A 20,000-nucleotide genomic window follows, 5' to 3' on the forward strand; every position below is an offset into this window, starting at 1 on the left:
GCAGCAACATCTGCTGAACCTTCAGCGTCAGGGACTCATTTCTATCCCGCCTGGCCAGTCTGCTCTTCCCGTCCAGTCTCTGCCACAAGGTATTTGAATAATATGTGATTGGAGTAATTTATAAATTCACAACTTTTTAACCATTCTATTTGCATCTGAACTTCAGAAGTTTCCTGTTATGACACTTAAACATACTTTGTAATTGAAACTTTATGATATTACCAAATTTTCTGGAAGCTGATAAATTTTGCAGCATACTTTTATGAAGAAAAGCAGCTTTTTAGTGTTTTTTTTCAGATGGAAGGTGCATATTTATTGACCTTATATGCTGAAAATAATTTCTAATAGCATCACAATTCAAGAATTTTTACTTTTCTCTGGAATCACTGAAATGTGATTTTGTGGAATACAAGCAGATATAAAATACTTCAGACAGTGATATTAAAGCCATTCAAAAAAAAAGTTTTTTTTCTTTTTCTTGCAAGAAGGTAAAGTGTCTGGCATTGAAAAGCACTTTGAATCTTCAATTTATGACAAGAGAATTTAGGGACAAGCCTTAGCATTCATTTTCTTTGCTATTCCTTTGTATGAAATAGGTTAAATATGACAACAAGTTTTGAAGATGGTGATTCCAATAGCAATGAACTATGACTGACAAATAACAGTAAAGACTTTCTGAAAAAAAAAAAATTCCTTTTTCACTTTGATCAGGATTTCTCAGTGATGAAAATGAGCTCAAACTGTACTGCCTGAAAGAAAATAGGGCACACACTTTTGAAAAGTAAATTAACTTGGAGATAAATGCTGCTTACATTTTAAGATAAAGTCAAAGTCTTCCCATCTAAGGACTCTGTCTATAACCTGCAATGTATGTGTTTCTGTTTGTTTTACCATAGAGAGTTGAGCTAAATGCCTGTCATAAAAATTACACAATAATCTGATCTCTGGTGCCCCAGTCCTGAAATGAGCATTGTTTAGACTGTGTTCATGACAGGTAACATTATTTTTAATTGGTCTTTATGCATGTAATTAGCTCCTTCACCAGATAACTATTATGAAATCGAAGCTTCAGAAATAGATGAGCAAAAGCAGAGTACTCACTATATAGAAAACAGGGTACACAAAAAAAACCAAAACAATCATACCAAACCAAAACAAGCAAACAAAACAAAACAAAAAACCAAACCAACAAACAAAAACCACACACACCAGAAAATCAGAGATTCCAAATAAATGTGTTAATTTCATACCTTGTGTTGTGTGAAAAAGCTATGACACAAGCATATCCACAGTCATAAAAACCATGATGAAAAAGAATCCTATTACACTAAATATTCTTTTATGTGAATAGCAGTGGGGAGATAAGTTGGTTCATGTATTTGGACATGTGAGACTGGTAATGCTGGTTTCTTTTTGCACAAAGTCACACTAGACCTGAATGGAAAAAAGCAATTGAAACACAACCTCCCTCCGAACAGCTTTACCTTTGCAATCTCCTCTTGTGCCATCTGTTGCAAGAGGAATTCCTCAGGTTTTCTCTCACATTAAACAATCCCCACAGATTTCCCTCTGCACTCCTACCCAATTGCACTGATATTCATTAGTTTAATGCAACACTCATTCATCCACTTCTAGAATAAAAACACAGAAAAAATAATAGCTTTTAAAATAGTTTTTAGGAGAACTAGTAAACAGTTCTTTTTAGGAGCTTTCTTTTACTCAAAGAATTAAGTCCAACTGAAGTCATGATAAAAAAAGATTTAGAGTAAAGAAAGAAGAAATAATGAAATATTTTGCAGTTAATATAAATATGGATTGTTGTTGTTAAAGTAAATTAATCTATTTTTTTCTTTTGCCTTGATAGTTTTTAGTTATAATGAATCCTAGACAAGTATTTAATTCTTCCATTTTTAAATTAAACTTTAGAATTGAATGAAGATAATACACACTAGATGTGGTAAAAGGATGTTTTTCTCCATCTGTTGTGCTGCAAAAGATAAAATGTGTAACACAAATATTTTTATATGCATCCATTCAGATTGCTGAGTTATGTGGATGACTAGAACAATGAAAGTAACACACAAGGATTCAAGTTTATAAGTTATTGGTCATAAACAGTCCCATAAACCACAAATTACTATGGGCAAAGAGAGCATGGGGTTTTTATCTGTTAGTGTTAAAAGGTGTAACCTAAAAGTACACCTGTTAGGTTTGCAGGAATAAACAGTATTTTCTTCAAGTATAGCTCCTGCCTTTAAAGAACAGGAATGTTTACCATGTTTTCTTGGTGGCCAAGTATCGCAAATAAGATGCAATAGGTGTTTTAGCATCTATTTTGTGACAAGACCTTCACTATGCGGTATCCAAAAGCAGTGGCTTGCTTTGAGTTGCTTACATGTATTGCTGCATTGATGCTAGTTAAATGCAAAGAATTTTAAATCACAGCAATAAAAAACCCCAAACAAACCAACCAAACAAAAAGCCCCCAGACCCCAAGCTTTGACTGGTCCATGTTGGGAAATGAAAACCAATTGCGTGGATGGCTTTTATAAGTGATAGATTTATTAAGCATTTATTCAAACGTAAAAATAGAGTAGATAGAGGTGAAAAGAGTTATGAAACTAACCTCAAAATTACCAAATTCTTATTATTTGTAAATTTCATAGCAAATCAGTATTTGCCCTTTTCATTATAGTCCCTAACTTTTATTCCACTCTGGGTCCTCTTTTTGATCCTTTCCTCTGTAATGTAGTTTGATATTTTAAAGGTTGTCATAACCTATGAAACTTTAAAATTTACCTACTTTCACATCCAGACTGAAATATCTGTCAACCATTTTATAGGTAAAATGTACAAGTCTCTTGTAAAAAGAGACTTGGACTTTCTTAGACATAGAAACCACAAAATTGCCATAATTTACCATTAATTACAATCTGTTTATTAACTTTATACATTTTAAATACCTGCCCTTAATCCTTTTATCCTAAAAGGCAGCCTTTCAGGGTGCTCTGAAGAAGTGATAAAATTAACCAGCCTGAGCCTAGTCAGAAATTTCTTTCTGATAAAAAAAAAAATAAATATCATGGGGAGCTTGGCAGCCTGGAGGCACAGCTCCATCCATAGCTTCCTTCAGTGGAAGGGGCTGCCCAACAGGTGCCCAGAGGGGCAGGAGACCCCTGCCCATGAGACAGGCCATTGCTCCAGCTGCCTCTGGCCCTCCTACATTCACCCAGCTTATGAGGCGACTCTTTCTCAGCTCTCCCAGCACCCCAGGTTTTACAATCTTCAGTGAAATTTCTTTCTGTTGTGTCTGCAAGACACGATATGTTTGCCCTCTGATTATCCAAACAGGTGGGTTTATTCTTGGTTTTAATTTTTTTTCAGTTCAAAATTAGTTTATTTTGTTCAACAGCAGAAGGAAAGGAAGACTTTGAAGTAAATAATGTACTGTGTATATCATGCCACCTAAATGAATACATTACTTTTCATTTTGATTTGTGATTACATTTGCAGATAACTGTTATTTACTATACTAAAATGGTTTATTTGCAGTGTTGCTGGAACATACCTCATGAACTCAGCAGTAATTTCTTACCTTCATTAAACAATTACAACTAGTATTACCATCAATCCCGTTACCCATCTCTCTAATGCAGTAAATTAAAGCCTGGCTTCTTTGCTTGATTCCTTAAAACCTAGCTTTTCACTATACAAATATGATATAAACTCCAGTTTTAGGACTTACATTCCAATCAACTCTTTTTTCCTTTGCCGTTAGCAGAGTTTGCCCATGGTTGGTATCTAAGGTATTGAAGCAGGACACAAAGCAGTAGTCTAAAAATGAGCTGCTTTCACATTAAAAAAAAAAATTAATCCCCTCCAACCACTTTGTTTCCACACTACCTCTAGAAATTATTTCTGTAAATAACTACTAGTCTATTTTTTTACAGCTTTCTATACTTCATGGTGACACAGCTACTAAGAAGTATTACTGTGCTTTTTCATAATTTTTTGTTCAATCTGTTTTAGTAGTCTGAGTTCATATGTTCTCAAAATAAAACATTATCTAATAAAGAGATTTGCCAAACAGTGAAAAACAGTCTTTATGTCTGTCTACTATATCTTGTTTACCAAACAAAAATATACTCAGGGATTAGTTTGAATGGATATATACTTTCTAGTACTTTTCAAAACCAGAAATTTGAGCTCTTTTGTAAAATAAAAAGAGCATAATTTTGATTCAGACTGCATCTGCATTTTGAATGTTTTGCATTCCACCAGATCTAGATACCATGAGCATGTCTTACCTAATTTGAGTTGAGATGAGATACAGAAGACAGTATTAGATTTTAAGATACCTCTTGACCAAACTCTGTCAGGCTGAAAAACCTGGCTGTGAAATCAGATCTTTCCCAAGAAACTCTCTGGGTTTCACATTCTTTTTTGCATTTAATTTACTATTCTTCAAAAGAGAGATGTCAAACTTACAAAGTCTGGCAGTGACATAAGGTGTATATATTTCTGATGAACTCTTCATCTTTCAAAATCTGAATTTCCTATCTTAACTGCATGTTTGTGGCAAGATAAGAGAATGCTCACAGCCCTTCTCTTGCCTGTGTTTTGGCAGTCTTTACTTCAGGCAGAAACATATTGTACTGGAGGTTTCCATGACTTCATGAAAACTCGAGCCAGACAGCCCTAACACATATGTATGAATACTTTCAACAAGACATTGCTGTTTGTGGCCTAGGATGAATCCTGGAAACTACAAATTTCCAGGCTGCAAGTGAAGTAGAGAGCAAGTTTAAGCTCTATCTGCATAGATCTGGTGGCTAGACTCCAGAATAGTACTGTGCATATAGCAGAGAAGTTTGAGGAGCTCTTCAAATTTTGTGTGGCTACCCATCACCCCAGAAGACTGGCAAGACAGTCTCCTTTCTCCTATCCAAATCCTCTGATTTGTTTTCTACAGTAGAGCTGGATAAAGAAATATAGTGGAGAAATTTGATGGTCTACACTACATGTAATTTCACTGCCTGTGTTGAGAGAGTTGTAAATGGGCCAATTTTGCTAATAACTCCAAGGTCGTGAGTTTGATTCCCATATAGGCCATGCACTTAAGAATTGGACTCAGTGATTCTTGTGGGTCCCTTCCAACTCAGAATATTCTGTAAAATCTGTGAATTCCAAGTGCTGCTAGCTTTCTAGTTGGCTGGTACTGAAAAACTCAAGTCGTCACAAGTATGTAGCTCAGCACTGTAGTTGTTGTTGGTTTTGTTCTTCTAAACAGTGTCTTTGGGTTTGCCTCTTAGGATGTATTTTTAAATGGAATATTTTTTGTAAATATTACAAAGAACTAGTGAATACGTGAGTGTCATTAATTAAGGTCAGATACATTCTAATAAAATGTTAAACCTGTTGTGATCTCATAGATTATTTAATTTTTCTCTTCTGATTTTCCTCCCTCCAGTCTTCTTCCCCTTTATCCAGCTCTTGTTAAGTGTTTAAGAGATTATCAGTGTTTGTATGCTTGGTGTAATATGTTTTTCTGGTTTCCATTATATGTTTGATTAAGAAGAATTATAAAACCTAAGTTAACTGTAGATGTATTGAGTTACATTTGCATGTCAAGAAATTGAGTAAGCAGACAACAAAAATCTTGTTTGAAGTAAATTTAGGGTTGGGGTTTTTTTTAAGAGGTAGTTGCAAGTTCTTTGCAGCTTTCACTCTTTGATCCTTGTTTTCAGAAGAAGTGTAAAATTGATGATTTTTAATTGACTGTTTACAACACAAGACAGGATAGTTAGATTACCTGAATTCTAACTGAAGACGAATTTATGTTTTACTACATGTCAATTGTGCTGGAAAAACAGCATCAGCTTTATTGTTGGCATTAATCCATTAATAACACTGAGCTCATTATATGAAACTCTTTACTTTGTTATATTAGTGGGGCTCTCTTTCATTTTATAGCTGGCTTAAGTCCTGCTGAGATTCAGCAGTTATGGAAAGAAGTGACTGGAGTTCACAGTATGGAAGACAATGGCATTAAACACGGAGGGCTAGACCTCACTACTAACAATTCCTCCTCTACTACCTCCTCCACCACTTCCAAAGCATCACCACCAATAACTCATCATTCCATAGTGAATGGACAGTCTTCAGTTCTAAATGCAAGGCGAGACAGGTAATTCTGATGAGATTTCAACTGTACTTCTCATTTGACATAAAGCTGTTGTATAACATCATAAGTCACATTATTTCCAATCACAAAACAACGCTTAATACAGGTTACTTAAGAGACCGTGGAGACCTGATTTTTCAGAATTGTTTATCAATATGGCATAAATTTCAATAACAATATCTAATTGTGCAGACACAACAAAATTACCCACCTGTGGTTTTAGAACACCTGAACTTAAATCACAGAATCGAGTGGACTGGTGCTGAGTTGTAAATGCACATTTGCAGGCACAATTTTGTAAGGTGCATAGTTTCATTCATATTTGAGTTAACACACCTAGCAGTCAGGCCCGTACTGTTGAATCACACTCCTGGTTTCATTGAAAATGTACATCTATATGAGTTTTCAGGACTGTAATTCAGTGCAAAGATTCTATGTTAAAAGTGCTTCAAAAAAGTATATTAAAGAACTTCTCGTTTGGTGCTTGTGAAAAGAACTACTGCTTTTTCCTTCTTTTGTGCATGACAGTAACACAGTTGACATATTTCATACAAATTTTCTGTGGTGTTAATGTGGAATTCCACTATATGGATAAGTTAAAATCATTTTTCAGACATATTGACAGATATTCTTCATTGTTCCTTAATTTCAAGTAATGGATTAAATGCATACAAGAGTACATAGTATCGGTAGCACTTATCAGTGAATATATTAGTGTAGTCAGATGTAGATGATCTTAATATAAGATGAAATTTAATTTATATAATGACTAAATTTTTTCAAATAAATATTCCATTTAATTATTTTAATTATTAAATTATGAGACTATGATTGAAATGTCTCTTGTCCTCATGTGACTGTGAGAACATTTTTCCATCATTATTTTGTATTAATTAAAAATCTGAATGCATTTATAGTAGTACTTTTAGTTAGTAGTACTTTTGTGGTTATATCTCACAGAATGTTTCTTTGCTTCAGGATGCGTAGCTGACGCCCACATATGCAGAACAATTCCCTGAATTTCTTTGATAACTTATCATGGATGAAACTATTGCAGAGGTTCCAAAAAAAGATACAGAATACAGCTAGGGATTTTTATGAAGCCAAATAGCTAATGGAAGCAATGTTTTGAATAAAAATATTTATTAATGGAATCAACTTTATTTTTATACACATTTAAGTAGAATATTCAAATAGTTTTTGAACATTCACAATATTCATAAATTCTGACTGTCGGTCTTCAGTATTTCTTCTCAGAATTGATCACTTGTGAGTGTATTTTTTATTTATAGGTAAATGTTACACCAAGGTCATATGGCATAATTAGCATATGGTATTATACAGTCATCTTGTTTTTTCGTCCTTTATTAACAGTCATCTTTGGCTCTATTTCTTCTCTAATTGGAACATCATCTAGCCTTGGCAGTTGAACTATTCAATAGAACGATTAAATTTTTCTGACTGCTCTGAGCTAAATTGACCTGTTTTGACCTGTTTGTCACTGATCGTAACCTGACAGGCGCTAGCAGCCTCCAACGATTATGGCTTTTGAGATGAATCTGATGCCTTATTCTTTTGCTACAGCTCGTCACATGAGGAGACTGGGGCCTCACATACTCTCTATGGTCATGGAGTTTGCAAATGGCCTGGCTGTGAAAGTGTTTGTGAAGATTTTGGACAATTTTTAAAGTAGGTGGATTTTTATTCGTTACTACAGAATTGTTTAAGGCCAGGGAGATAGAAAGATGGCAAACAAAGTTTTACTGTAAACCATAGCAGAGATATTTTTTTGTGTATTTCAAGCAACTGGATAATCGAGACTATTGGCAGAGGGTCAAATTGTTATCCTTTCTTTCATGTCGAACACTTTTGCAGGCCTTTCAGTAGCACAGTGTTTAATCCTCTTATTATCTTTTACTGAAATGGAGCCTCTGAAAATTTGAAGAAATGCTTTAGATTTTATATTGGATAGCAGGAGTATGAAAAAGCACATCCTAAACTCTGATAGCTTGTGCAAAGTGGGAATTAATGTGTGTAGTATAAATAAAAAAGCACAAGGGGCTAAGCATGACCATTTAACTCTCACTTGCTAATCTATTTTTGTTTTTATTCTTGTTTGTGCGCAATATACATAGGGAAAAAACCACTATGAACAGGTGGGTTTGCACCTTTCAGGACTGAATAGTGATGTCAAAAGTTTTCATCTTTCAGCATTTGTTTTAGGCAGTTATCATCTAAATCACAACATTTAGAAAATAAAATACACAGCTCTTTCTTTTCATCTACAACTTCAAACTGCAATGGGTTTCTGCATTTTTTCCTTTTTTTAATTTTAAAGTATTTACTAGTATTTCTGTGTTCATTTGAATTTTCAACAACAGCACTGATTTTCTACCCATGTACATTATGGACTGGTCTTTGTTAGAAGAGCCATACTCATTTGGCATGCAATAGATCTTAATGGAAAGCTACAGATAGGCTTATATAGATGAGTAACTTCAGGGGCTGAGACTCTTATGTTGTCATGGTGCAGCTAACAGGGTGAATGAACTGTTTCATGCTTCATCAACAATTAAGTTAATTAGCTCATTTGAAATTGCACTGCTTTGTTGCCAGGATGTTGGCAGAAACATCAAAAAGATGTGTTTACAAATGGTAAACTACAGGGTATATTACAGAAGCACCTTAACAGCAGACCATAAGCAGTCAGTATAACAATAACTTTTATAATAGAATTACAGCAATACTATTCATAAAGTATTTGCAATGCTTTCTCCATCTTTCACTTTTAAATGAAGTAACCTATACTGACTTGCAAGTCTTAGGTAGGTATCACTCTTGATAAATTTTTGTTTATTAGCGCATTAAGTGGAATGTCAAAACAATGGCTTATTATGGGATAAAACTGTATAGGATTTAAAAGAACCTGATTTACATAAGTTTGTATTTAAAAGAAAATGAAATCTCCTAAATTCAATGCAGTGTTCTAAGTATTATTAATACTAAGAATTTAAATGCATTTAGCTTAAGCATTCTCCTTTTCAAGAAAAACTATATTTTTCTAAATACATCCATCTATGTAGGCTATAGTGATGCTAATTCTGTGGGCAGACTTTGCACATCCATTATGTCAGGTCTCCTGTTATAATCCATGATCACTAAAACCATTTTGATTAAGGCAGTGTAGTGCTAGGTTTACAAATGTTCTTGCTTTCCTGAACCAAATAACCCTGGAAATTGTGAAAGTGACATATAACATCTTGATAATTCTGGTGCAGAGTCAATCAGGGTTTACAGCAGTGTCATGGCTTTTGTCCTGTACACCAGCAAAAAATGTCCGAGAATATTTTGGTATTTCTTCTTTTCATTCAAGTCTGTCTCTGTGCCCTGAAAACAAATAAGATGTCATGATGTTGAATAGGTGAGTTTGTTTATGAAATAGAAGTATTCCTTCATTTTACACTAGTGCTAAGATGGAAATCAATACATAACTTTAGATTAGATTCTTTAGTACCTTTTCATGTTCACACTAATGCAAAATCCCCATTACAATTAAAGACATTTTCTTTCAATTAAATATCAACTTTTAGTCCAAAGTTTGACCATTTTCCCAACCCATTAACTTTATAGGGGATGACAGGACTAATGGCTGTAGTTTTCAAGGCTTTGTTCTCAGTCTAATCTTTGTTGCGATGTTTCAGGTTCTCTGACTTGAAACAATATGATACCTGTGTTAAGAGAGTTAATGCAAGTATAGTGTACCAAAGTGAAATATTAATAAGGTACACTACCCCAGTCTAGTAGTGTGTATTTCTGTAATATGCTTATGACAACTTTGAAGATTGCTTGTTTTATGAAGTGAACTGCAACTTCTGCTCAGAAAATGGTTTACCTAGCAGCTTGATATTAAAAAAAAAAACAAAACCTGAGCATCTGAGAAGGAGGATTAAGACAGAAAACACCAGCTTTGCTTCACTTTACTAATAATGGAGAGGATTTAGGGTAAAGTGACAAATAACTCTCAATAAATGACTTAAAGCTGCAAAAGCCATTTTCACCTTCATTTTTGTTTATCCAGTATGAATTGTTTTTAAGATAATTTGAGGACACTACAATTAGCTATAATTCTTTTGAGGTATTCTGAATGGTTCAAGAAGTTTCACATTGAGTCCTGTGGACTAGTTTCATATTTGGAAACATATGCATTGGTTTCAAGAAAGTACAGCTGATCTTCTTCATAGTAAATTTCTGTATATGTAACAAAACCTAAACCTATATCTTTACTTTGATATCTTTCAACTACAGACACAAACCCACAGTTTATATTTCTTTGTAAAATGGTGTTAGACCATAGTTGCTCATGCAGGCAAAACCGGTTTGACTGATCGGTAAAAACAACTTTTGGCTTAAAAAAACCCTTCAAAATGTAAATCAGAAAATGTCGTGACATAACTAGAAAGAAGATGACAAGATTTAAAGAAAAGTCCAGGCACTGACACAATTAGAAAAATGTCAAAAATGCTTATGAAAACTCGGAATTTTGCTGTGAAACAAATGTTGACAGAAACTAACCATTTGCTGGTCTCTAAGTGAAGAACCTAGTAGACCTGTCAAAGCATTTATATTATTCTTCATGATTTTTTTTTTAAATATTAGAGTGCACTAACATATAACAAAACTTCAGAATATTTTGTCTTCAAAATTAACTATCATTCCATTGGTCCTAAGTCAGTTTGAGTAGGAAGGGTTTGACTTTAAGAGCTTAAACCAAAAGGTTTACAATTAAACATTCAACCAGCAAATAAGTGTTCTTTAACCTGCATGCGGCAGACGCCAGCAAACATAACACAAGCTACAGTACAAAGATGGGTAGTGTTTTTATCTATAGAGACAAGGCAAAAAAAATCCTGCTAGAGAAGATAGACCAGCTTTCCAACAGATTGTGTTTATTTCTGGAGCAAGATAGTATGTTTAAAAGTCTACAAAGAATAATGACCAAGCATCATTGATCAGGATGACAGAAACAAAACCATATAAAGAAATAACTTAATGAAATATAATTAGTGCCATAAAAATTGCTGTGGGTTGGGGTTTTTTTTACATTGCCCCTCTTTCAGCTGCAAAGAAATATACAGCATTATGTACTTTCTTAGTTAGTGAGCATTGTCAGGTTTTTTTGGTCTTTGACTAGGTTATGTGGCTGTAAAATTATGACCTCAAGAATCTTCTTTGAGCTTGTCAGAATGTTGTTTCTTCTGGTGACAGTGCCACCATCTCTCAAAACTAAAGCATCTGACATAATCAGCTAAATGAATAGTGACAGCTAACATTTTGTATTTAAACTCCTGTCAGTGTTTAAACATAAAAAGCTTGATGCAAAATAAATCAAACACCACTGATATGCAAGTGAAACATTTTGTTAAAACAATCCCTGACACACTTGGATTCCAAGCTGATCTCACTTCATCTTTTGAAGTGTTGCAAGTAAAAATGAGTTTGAAATTCTTGTGGTTAAAATTGATAATTTACAACATGCATTGGAAGTTAGCAAGTAAATTTACACCTGGGAGAAAGAAAAAATACTCATTAGGCAAATTGAACAGATCCTTTATTGCACTTTTTGTCATTCTAAAATGTTTGCTTAACTGTTTTTAGAAAGACAACTGCATATTTACACTCTCTCATCTATAAGCCACACAGCTCTAGCACACGGATTCAAGCAGTTTTTAAGAACGTCAGTCGACCACATCATTTATTCCATTTTGAAAACAAAAATCAATATACCTATAAAGTGACCCATAAATTAGAACTAGCTCACACAATGTTTGTTCAGTGCTGCCTTTCTGAAGGCACCCTTTGCATTTTTTCTTCACCTCTCTGTTTGAACTGCAGTCACAGTAAGAGGCTCATTAGGGGACATTAGGGACTGGAGCTAACCAGAATTCCAGAGCTTGCTTTGCTCTTATTAATGCATAGTAGAGTAGAATGCATTTAAATATTTCATAGGCATTCAGTAATTTGTGTGTAATCGCCTTGTTAGCAGACCAGTAGAAGTAGAACAGGTCTGTGAAATGGTGTTAGTGATTGCATGGGTAATTTACAGACCTTTGCCTTCCAAAAGAGCATTATTGGTGGTTAGAATAGAGCTGTGAAATAGAAGTAGCAATAAGTTAAAAAAAACTTAATAAAGGTTTTGTAACAAGCATCTTCAGGGATAACAACCCACTTGGTCCTTTTGAAGCAGCTATAATTTATGACATATGCAATATATCAAATGCATAAGATATTATTATAGAGCATTCATATGAAAAGGGTATTTGCAACATTAGTTCCAACTTCCTGTGAGGGACATGATTAAATGATTAATGAAATGTCCCTTTGCATATGCATTTTGAAACAGCAATTAGGCACTGACTGAGAAAATCCACCAATCCTCTCATTTTTCAGCATTATCTCATTCTTGATTTATAAATCATAGAGAATTTTTAACAGCAATGTGTGGTACCTGAGACAGTTATAAAAGTATAAAAGAGAATAATTTGGGTATAAAATAGTCATAAGTACATAAATTCATAATTTAATTTAATACTGAGCCTATTTATTTAGTCACATTGGGTTGTATTTATATCCGACACTATTTCTGTACTTTGATTGGCATAATTAAGTAGGGGGAATGAATAGGCACTATTATTTTACATATCACTGGTAAACAATAGCGAGGAAAGAGAGATGTGGCAGAGGTATGTATGTGTTTTTCAAGTTCTCAGTAATCCACTGGAGGCTGTTCTATAAATGATCATTGAAGGGCTGCAAGCTAGCCTATAATTACAGGAAAGAAAGTGGCAGCTCTGGCATTTCATAACTATGTGTCCTCGAAAAGTGCTTTGTGAGTTTGTCACCAATGATAATTTAGATAGAGGCTCATTACTGAACATCACAACACTTTAAAAACCTTTCGCCTTCATACAGGAGAATAAAGGACTATTTTAATGGCAAGGTTCTTTTGTGTTCTACTGAAAAATTCAATCAAGACAAAACCTCGTTGACTATTATTGTAGTCTACAGTCTGGTTTAATAAAAGCTGCATAGATAAATTGAGTGGGTTTCTAAGACTTGAGCGTATCAATGCAAACATCCTGTGCTTTTTTCCTTCTTTAAATATACAGTGATGGAGTATCACTAAAATGTAAACAAGTATAAAATCCTTTCTTATCGAAGTGAGTTAATGCAAGGTGATTTTAAGTAAAAAAATATTTTCCATATTATTTCAAGTATTTTCTAGCACTTTCTCAGTATTTATCCGTGCATTGGTACATATATGTATGGACACGTACACATATAGACGTACACATAAAATGTGCATGTTAAAAAAATGATGCATGTTGCACATCTTGTAGTTACTGGCAGGAATGCACAATTTTAACTTTTATGAAGTAAAGATAATAATAGTAGTATAAACCCTCCAGGTTGAAAATTATTACCCTACTACTGGCTGTTTTGAAAATATTTTATTTATTTCTCAGCTGGAAAATGTGTCACATTTCAGAAAAAATAAAGTTAAATTGTGGAATTAAAAACATTAGAGGACATCATTGGTTGTGATGTTCAAGGTGTAAATTTTTTTCCAAATATTTTCAAAGAAGTTTTGTTTGACTTTTATAAGATAAAACAATCATGTTTTAGGAACATATGCTCTCTTTTTAAATATGTGTGACTGAGTTTTGGTGCTCATTAAAGAGAAGCTTATAATAGCTCTGGCTGGAACTGAGCATAGTGCAGACACTTCTGTGTATATTGCTCCACGTAACTCTGCCGGTGCACCTCAACCTGACCTATAGCACTTTGCTTTTTTAGTCCTGGGCTGCTTCTGAGAGAGACTGACAAGAGTAACAAGTTTTATAGAGGTTAATTGATATGGGTAAATGTCCACTAGAATTTTAGTTGAAACTATCTCTCTTCTTTCCTCTAATGGTGTATTATCTTTTGCTTTGCAGACTCCAAATCTGTTTGGGAAAAAAAAAAGTACATTTTGACCCACTTCAATATTTATTCCAGCATGTTCCTAGAATATATCATCCCCTATCTACCTCTTTTAGAACACGCTGTATTTTTATATTGTTCAGTTATAAGTAATACATTCATTTCAGTCTGCTTCCTAATGGTATGTGTAGTTCATAATTTGTTTTCTTATTTCCTAATATGTTGCAAATATAATCAAGAGAAAATCCTGTTTCTTTCAACAACATAATAAGCAGCAAAATTATGGAATAAGCTGCATGTGTGTTGCACAGTCTTCTTTACACTTTCAAACCTGTAATTCAGCTCTTCAGGATCACTTTTCAGTCCTCCAAGATATTTTCTCCCCTTAAAAAAAAAAAAAAAGAAAATCAAGTTAACATGGGATTAGTAAAAGATGGAGACAAGATAAAAGATTAGGAATACGCCAAAGAAGTTTGAAAATTGACCAGCACAACTTGTATATAACTTAAAAGGCATGACAAGAAAAACAAAACAAACTAACAAACCCAAAACCCAAAACAAACAAACAAACAAAAAACCCCCAAAAAGTCTGGAATTATTTTCGGTCTTCTGGAGGAAACAATGTATGTCTGTCTTGGCAGATTGCAGCATATTAGACCCTAAAAGTGCAGCAACTTTATACAGAGAAAAGTTATTTTAGAGGGTTTTAAAAATGTATTAGACCTAGTTCTTCTTTCACTACATTGCCTGTACTTGCGTGATAAATAAAGCAAGCCTACTTCACAGGCAAGAAAGATCAGAAAAAATAATTCTTAAAACAATTTTTACACTTTTAATGTTTCCATAAAGTAGCTTTTCTCCGAAATGCACAGCACAAGTAACCACATTACATGAAAGCATGGTATAAAAGATGCGGATATCTCATGAGTTTCCGAAGATTACTGTGTTAACTCTCAAGAAACTTGGAACATTCTCCCAAGGTACCATGTAATCATATTGAAATTGCATTATACTGGACTTTCTTATCCCATACTGCATACTGCTGTTGCATTTAAAGTTCCTCAGGGCAAGAACTGTGTCTGTATCTATTTTGTAAGGTGTTATGCAAACATATGGTGTTGTAATAACTGATAAATAATCATGAGTACACAGTAACCTCAAACTTGGGCTGGGAGATCTTTTATACCTACACTCTTGCTTACTCTAATGTGTTATCCACATATACCTGTGAGCATACGCAGGTGAGCATACATGCACGTGGAAGCACACTGTACTGGTGTGTACTGTACTGGTGAGAGTGGTAATGATGCTGAGGTAAAATCTGTCTTCAGACCTTTTTCTGGCAATTTTGTACCCCATTAACTGAAAACATTAAACCATTACATTTACAGACTGTGCACTATCATGCTTCTGTAATTGAGGGAGTAAAATTCTTTTGAATCAAAATTTCAAAAAACAAGTGAATGGTACATTCTAAGCAATTACCTGTTTTTTAAACTGACTGAATTTTTTGCATCAGTGGGGGGAAACGAAGTCAGTTCATTTGAAAATAAATAAATTATAGGTTTTATGACTCACATAAAGGAAATGTGTCCTTGGTGATGCTTGTATTTAGCATAAACTACCAAGCAAGCTACATGTATACTCTTTAAACAATTTTTTTTAAAAAAATTTTAAACAATAATCAAAAGAATTAAAAATATCTTTCACAAGCTCTTCCCCAGCCATGACTGTTGCAAGGATAGCAGAACCTGTTGTGTTCTGCTCACCTGAAAACTTTATCATGGGGTCGTAAAACTGAGAAGTCATGATTTAAATGAAAAGAGGCAAATGCTAGTAAAACCGAGATACTATTTTCCTAATTTTCCACTGTTTCTGATGAACACATTTTCCCATAGATTAACAATCAAATGACTACATAGTTCTCTGATTAATTCTGCTAGAAAAGAAAAAGGAGAAGATACATTTCCTCCACAGCACAGATAACTTATTTACTGTAACTGTAGGATAGACCATCCATGACAGTAGTCCTTACAAAGCTTACCACTCGTGCCTACAGTGGAAGGAGCCAGTAAATCCACATTCAAATGCAGAACTCCTTTGCTCTCATTTCTTCTTTAGCCTGATTCTTATGTTTTCTTCTCAGTGGAGCAGCAAACACACTATTAAAGCTCAAAAAGGGACTTCTTTGATCCTGGGAGAGATGAAAACATTGTCCTACAAAAAACATTATTAAATGATCTCTGTAAAGTTGTGCTTGATTGAAATCTCTGGGGAACAGCCACTTGGGTCTGGGCTGAACTTCAGTTGCAGGCAGCTGTTCACCGAGGTCCTCTTTCCCTGTTGCAGAGTGTGGTTTTGTTTTGCTAAACTGGCATGCATACCCTCAGTCTCTCCCAGGAGGCTTGCTGTATTAGTAAGGTGTGTAGCTGGTCCTTCCCCTGCCTTTACCTCGCACACTCTTCCTCATACTGGGGGGCCTTGTCACTTCCATCATCCTCAGAGGCTACTTCTAGAAACTGCACTTAAAATTGGATATTCCCCTACAGCTCTGTTTTGGGGAACGGGTAGCGGATCTTCTGTTGTTGCTTAATGATTAAAGAACAGATAGAGAAATCTTAACAAACTCTAATTCACAGTTGTTCAAGCAGCCTAAAAGCAATTGCATCTTTTGGACAATCATTTGTAAGGTGATTCTCTTTATCTGCATCAGCAACAGGGAGTGGAAATCTGTTCAGTCACTCTAACAAATATCCATAATTGGTTACATTGGCCTTTAGATGGCATATGTGACCTGGGAGATAGGAACTGGTATCTGACTCATCACTGGGAAAGTTTGTAGAACTAAATGAAATAATCAGTTTTGTTATTTTGTATTGTTTTGTGTAAGGCATGCTCTGATTAGGTCTTTTTGCATAACTCCCATTGGAACTAATGGAAGCCATATGCACAGGAGAGAAAAAAGGACTCATAAAGATATTTTCCTCATCTTAACACTGTCTTATTTGCTTCTCTAGGCACCTTAACAATGAACATGCATTGGATGACAGGAGCACTGCTCAGTGTCGGGTGCAAATGCAAGTGGTTCAGCAGTTAGAAATACAGGTTTGTTACATGGATGTATTATCGTACTATCAGCCTATTTACTATCAGCCTAAACTAAATTGAATACACTTGCCTTAGTGACTCTAGGTTAAAGCCATATGCTTCTTGCATGAAACTTGTTAATACTCATGAACAAGTGGGATTTTTTATTTAAAGATCTTTCACATTATAAATTATGCAATAATTGTCTAACATCAAGATTGTCTACAGTATTTTGCTTTAACTGAAACACCAATGCCGTTCATCGTGAATGAAAAATGCAGTCCTTGGAGCAAAGACTGGATCCAAGCCATCTTCAGTTCTTGAAACACTGGATCTGGACCCCTCTTCCTTCTTCCCCTTCTGATCTCTGGTGTTTGTCTATGCCATTCTGAAGGATTAAAGAGTAGCAGTACTCCCAGCATGTCAGTGGACATTTTTATGCAAGCAGAAGGTGTAATGTCAGACCTACTCAGGGAGGGTCCCACACCCAGGACTATGAGTCTCCAGTGCCCTGTACATGCTCTAACCATTAGAGGTCACTGCATGTATGTGAACGCTCCCTTCTGCTTATGCAAGAAATGATGAATACCCCTGGGGTCTCACAGTATTGAGATTACACTTATCAGGCCACCAAGGTTGGGCACAGGCCTCAGAAGTGACTCTGCAGGACACTTACACCACGCCGCCCCCTCCTGCCCATACAGCAGTCATAGCGGGGGCATCTCTCAGCAGTCCTGTCCCCTCTTGGGACCAGCCAGAGGAGCTCAAGAGACATAGCAAGGGACTGAGATTTTTGTCTCTGTTACTCACCATGTCTGGAGAAAGAAGGATAAACACATTTCACCTTTCTCACCTTTTAGCATATTGTCTCACTGTTCTCTTTCATGTAAGAATACTTGTTCTTCTTTCAGCCAAGGTAAACTGTTTGAATATTTTTTATTTTAACACTGGAAACACAAAACAGCAAGAGGATTGTACAATAATGTACAGAAATTGTCATTTGCCTTAAAATGAAAGATTTTTAAACTCAGGTAAAGCTGCTATTTCTTTTATAATATTCATAGGATAGTGTTAGCTTAATTTGTTTGTTAGGAATTTACGTCACGGCAAATACCATGTCTCTAAAGTGTCACACACAGTATGAAGCCACACAATATGAAGAAACCCTCTTCGCACCCCTTGCCTCAAATGTTCTTTAATTGGAGATGCACTGACCAAATTATATCCATAATACTGAAAATACATCCAGTAATAAAGATAGTTTCCTCTCTTAAAATTACTTACAAGTTGTTTTCCTTAGTCCAGTCTCAGTCTACAGGTGTAACTGTTGAGCAAGAACTCTCCAGAAAGTGGTAATATGAAATACCAAGTGATTCTTATTGCAATTAATGATGTAATCATCTTGTAGGTATCCAGAGCCAAGTCACTAGAATAAAATTTTAAGCATTTCTTCTTGCAACCTAGTTTGTGGGAAAAAAATTCTTTTCATGTTATAAGGTACATTTTCCTCTTTCATGTTCTGCTATTTTTATCCACAAGTTACATATTTCAAACACTTCCTCCTCTTTCTCTTTTTTTTTTTTTGCTTTTAATTTGGTAACTTGTTTGAGTCTGAAACTACCAATATTTACATACCATATGGTCAGAAAATGGTATAAGTTAGGAAAAAGTAGAGGTTTGAGTAATGAGATGTTTTCTAAAGGCAGTGTAAGGGGTGCTTAAGAACTGTTTACCATTTACAAAGGCTAGGCTGTAATCTAACAGTCCAAGTGAAGATTTAGCTTGCAGTGTGACCAATTATGCCATTTTTTGCTTTGTCTGACTGCTAGTGAAGTAGGGTCCATCAGTTGTAATGAGACCCAGTTCAGTGTCGATGCCGAGTTGATGGCAGAGTTCAGCATTTCACACTGCCTAGGCTCTGTCACTCTATTGAATTAGATTGATGATGGCAGATTGCAGGGGGCACTAACTGGACCTCAGTGGGAAAGGATGAAGTGTGTAGTCAATCCTGGCAGGCACTGTGCTTTGAGGACCCTTCACCCCTTCACAGCTGTTGGCACTAGGCCATTGCTAACAGTGTCCACAGGACTTTAAAGAGACTCTATGGGCCTTCTAATTTATGGTCTTAGTAACTTGTTACTGTTGAGGCAACTGTGACCTCAATTCTCTTATTGACAAAAAGATGAAGTGCTATTTGTTTTCTCTGACCTTTTAACATATGAAAGGCTATAAAAGTTTTTTAGTTTTTTTTCTTTCTTTCCATGCCCAAAGTTATATTTCCTCTTAGATAAGTTTCTACTGACACAGACTTTTATATGTAGGAATCATTACACCAAGACAAGCTCCGTGATAAGATGTATCACTGCAGTGAAATAGCTGTATCAGTCATTTCTAAAATGCTTCTGATCTCACTCTTTCTTAACAGCTTTCTAAAGAACGTGAACGTCTTCAAGCAATGATGACCCACTTGCACATGCGACCCTCGGAGCCCAAGCCATCTCCAAAACCTGTAAGTGCATATTGCTTTATAAACAGTAAATAGGTCTACAAATGTAGCAGGCTAAGAAAATGAACAATTTAGTGACAGTTAGAAAACAATGAGTGTGATAAAAAATGTGGCAATAGAATGAAAGTAAAATGCAATAGCTTGTCAAATTGTATGTTTCTTTAAAAGTAATACTATCTTTTACAAAATCTATCCAATCTACACGATAGACGACACTAAACAAAGTACACCTGTAAGTGTCCA

At 35.0% G+C, this 20,000-nt stretch overlaps 1 protein-coding gene across 9 annotated transcripts in view; it reads left to right on the plus strand.

The window, feature by feature from the left end:
- FOXP2 (forkhead box P2) overlaps nucleotides 1-20,000 on the plus strand; it is a 405,788-nt gene that overhangs the window by 348,376 nt on the left and 37,412 nt on the right. For all 9 annotated transcript variants that reach the window (XM_027658815.1, XM_027658786.1, XM_027658843.1 and 6 more), the window contains 5 exons: nucleotides 1-89; nucleotides 5,974-6,187; nucleotides 7,769-7,873; nucleotides 17,182-17,269; nucleotides 19,677-19,760. The exon at nucleotides 1-89 is cut by the window's left edge and continues 77 nt beyond it. In XM_027658815.1, coding sequence (XP_027514616.1) covers nucleotides 1-89; nucleotides 5,974-6,187; nucleotides 7,769-7,873; nucleotides 17,182-17,269; nucleotides 19,677-19,760 — 580 coding nt within the window. The remainder of the gene's footprint in view (nucleotides 90-5,973; nucleotides 6,188-7,768; nucleotides 7,874-17,181; nucleotides 17,270-19,676; nucleotides 19,761-20,000) is intronic.

Source organism: Corapipo altera, unplaced genomic scaffold (genome assembly GCF_003945725.1).
Source record: "Corapipo altera isolate COAL_440 unplaced genomic scaffold, ASM394572v1 1, whole genome shotgun sequence".
Taxonomy (NCBI): Eukaryota; Metazoa; Chordata; class Aves; order Passeriformes; family Pipridae; genus Corapipo; species Corapipo altera.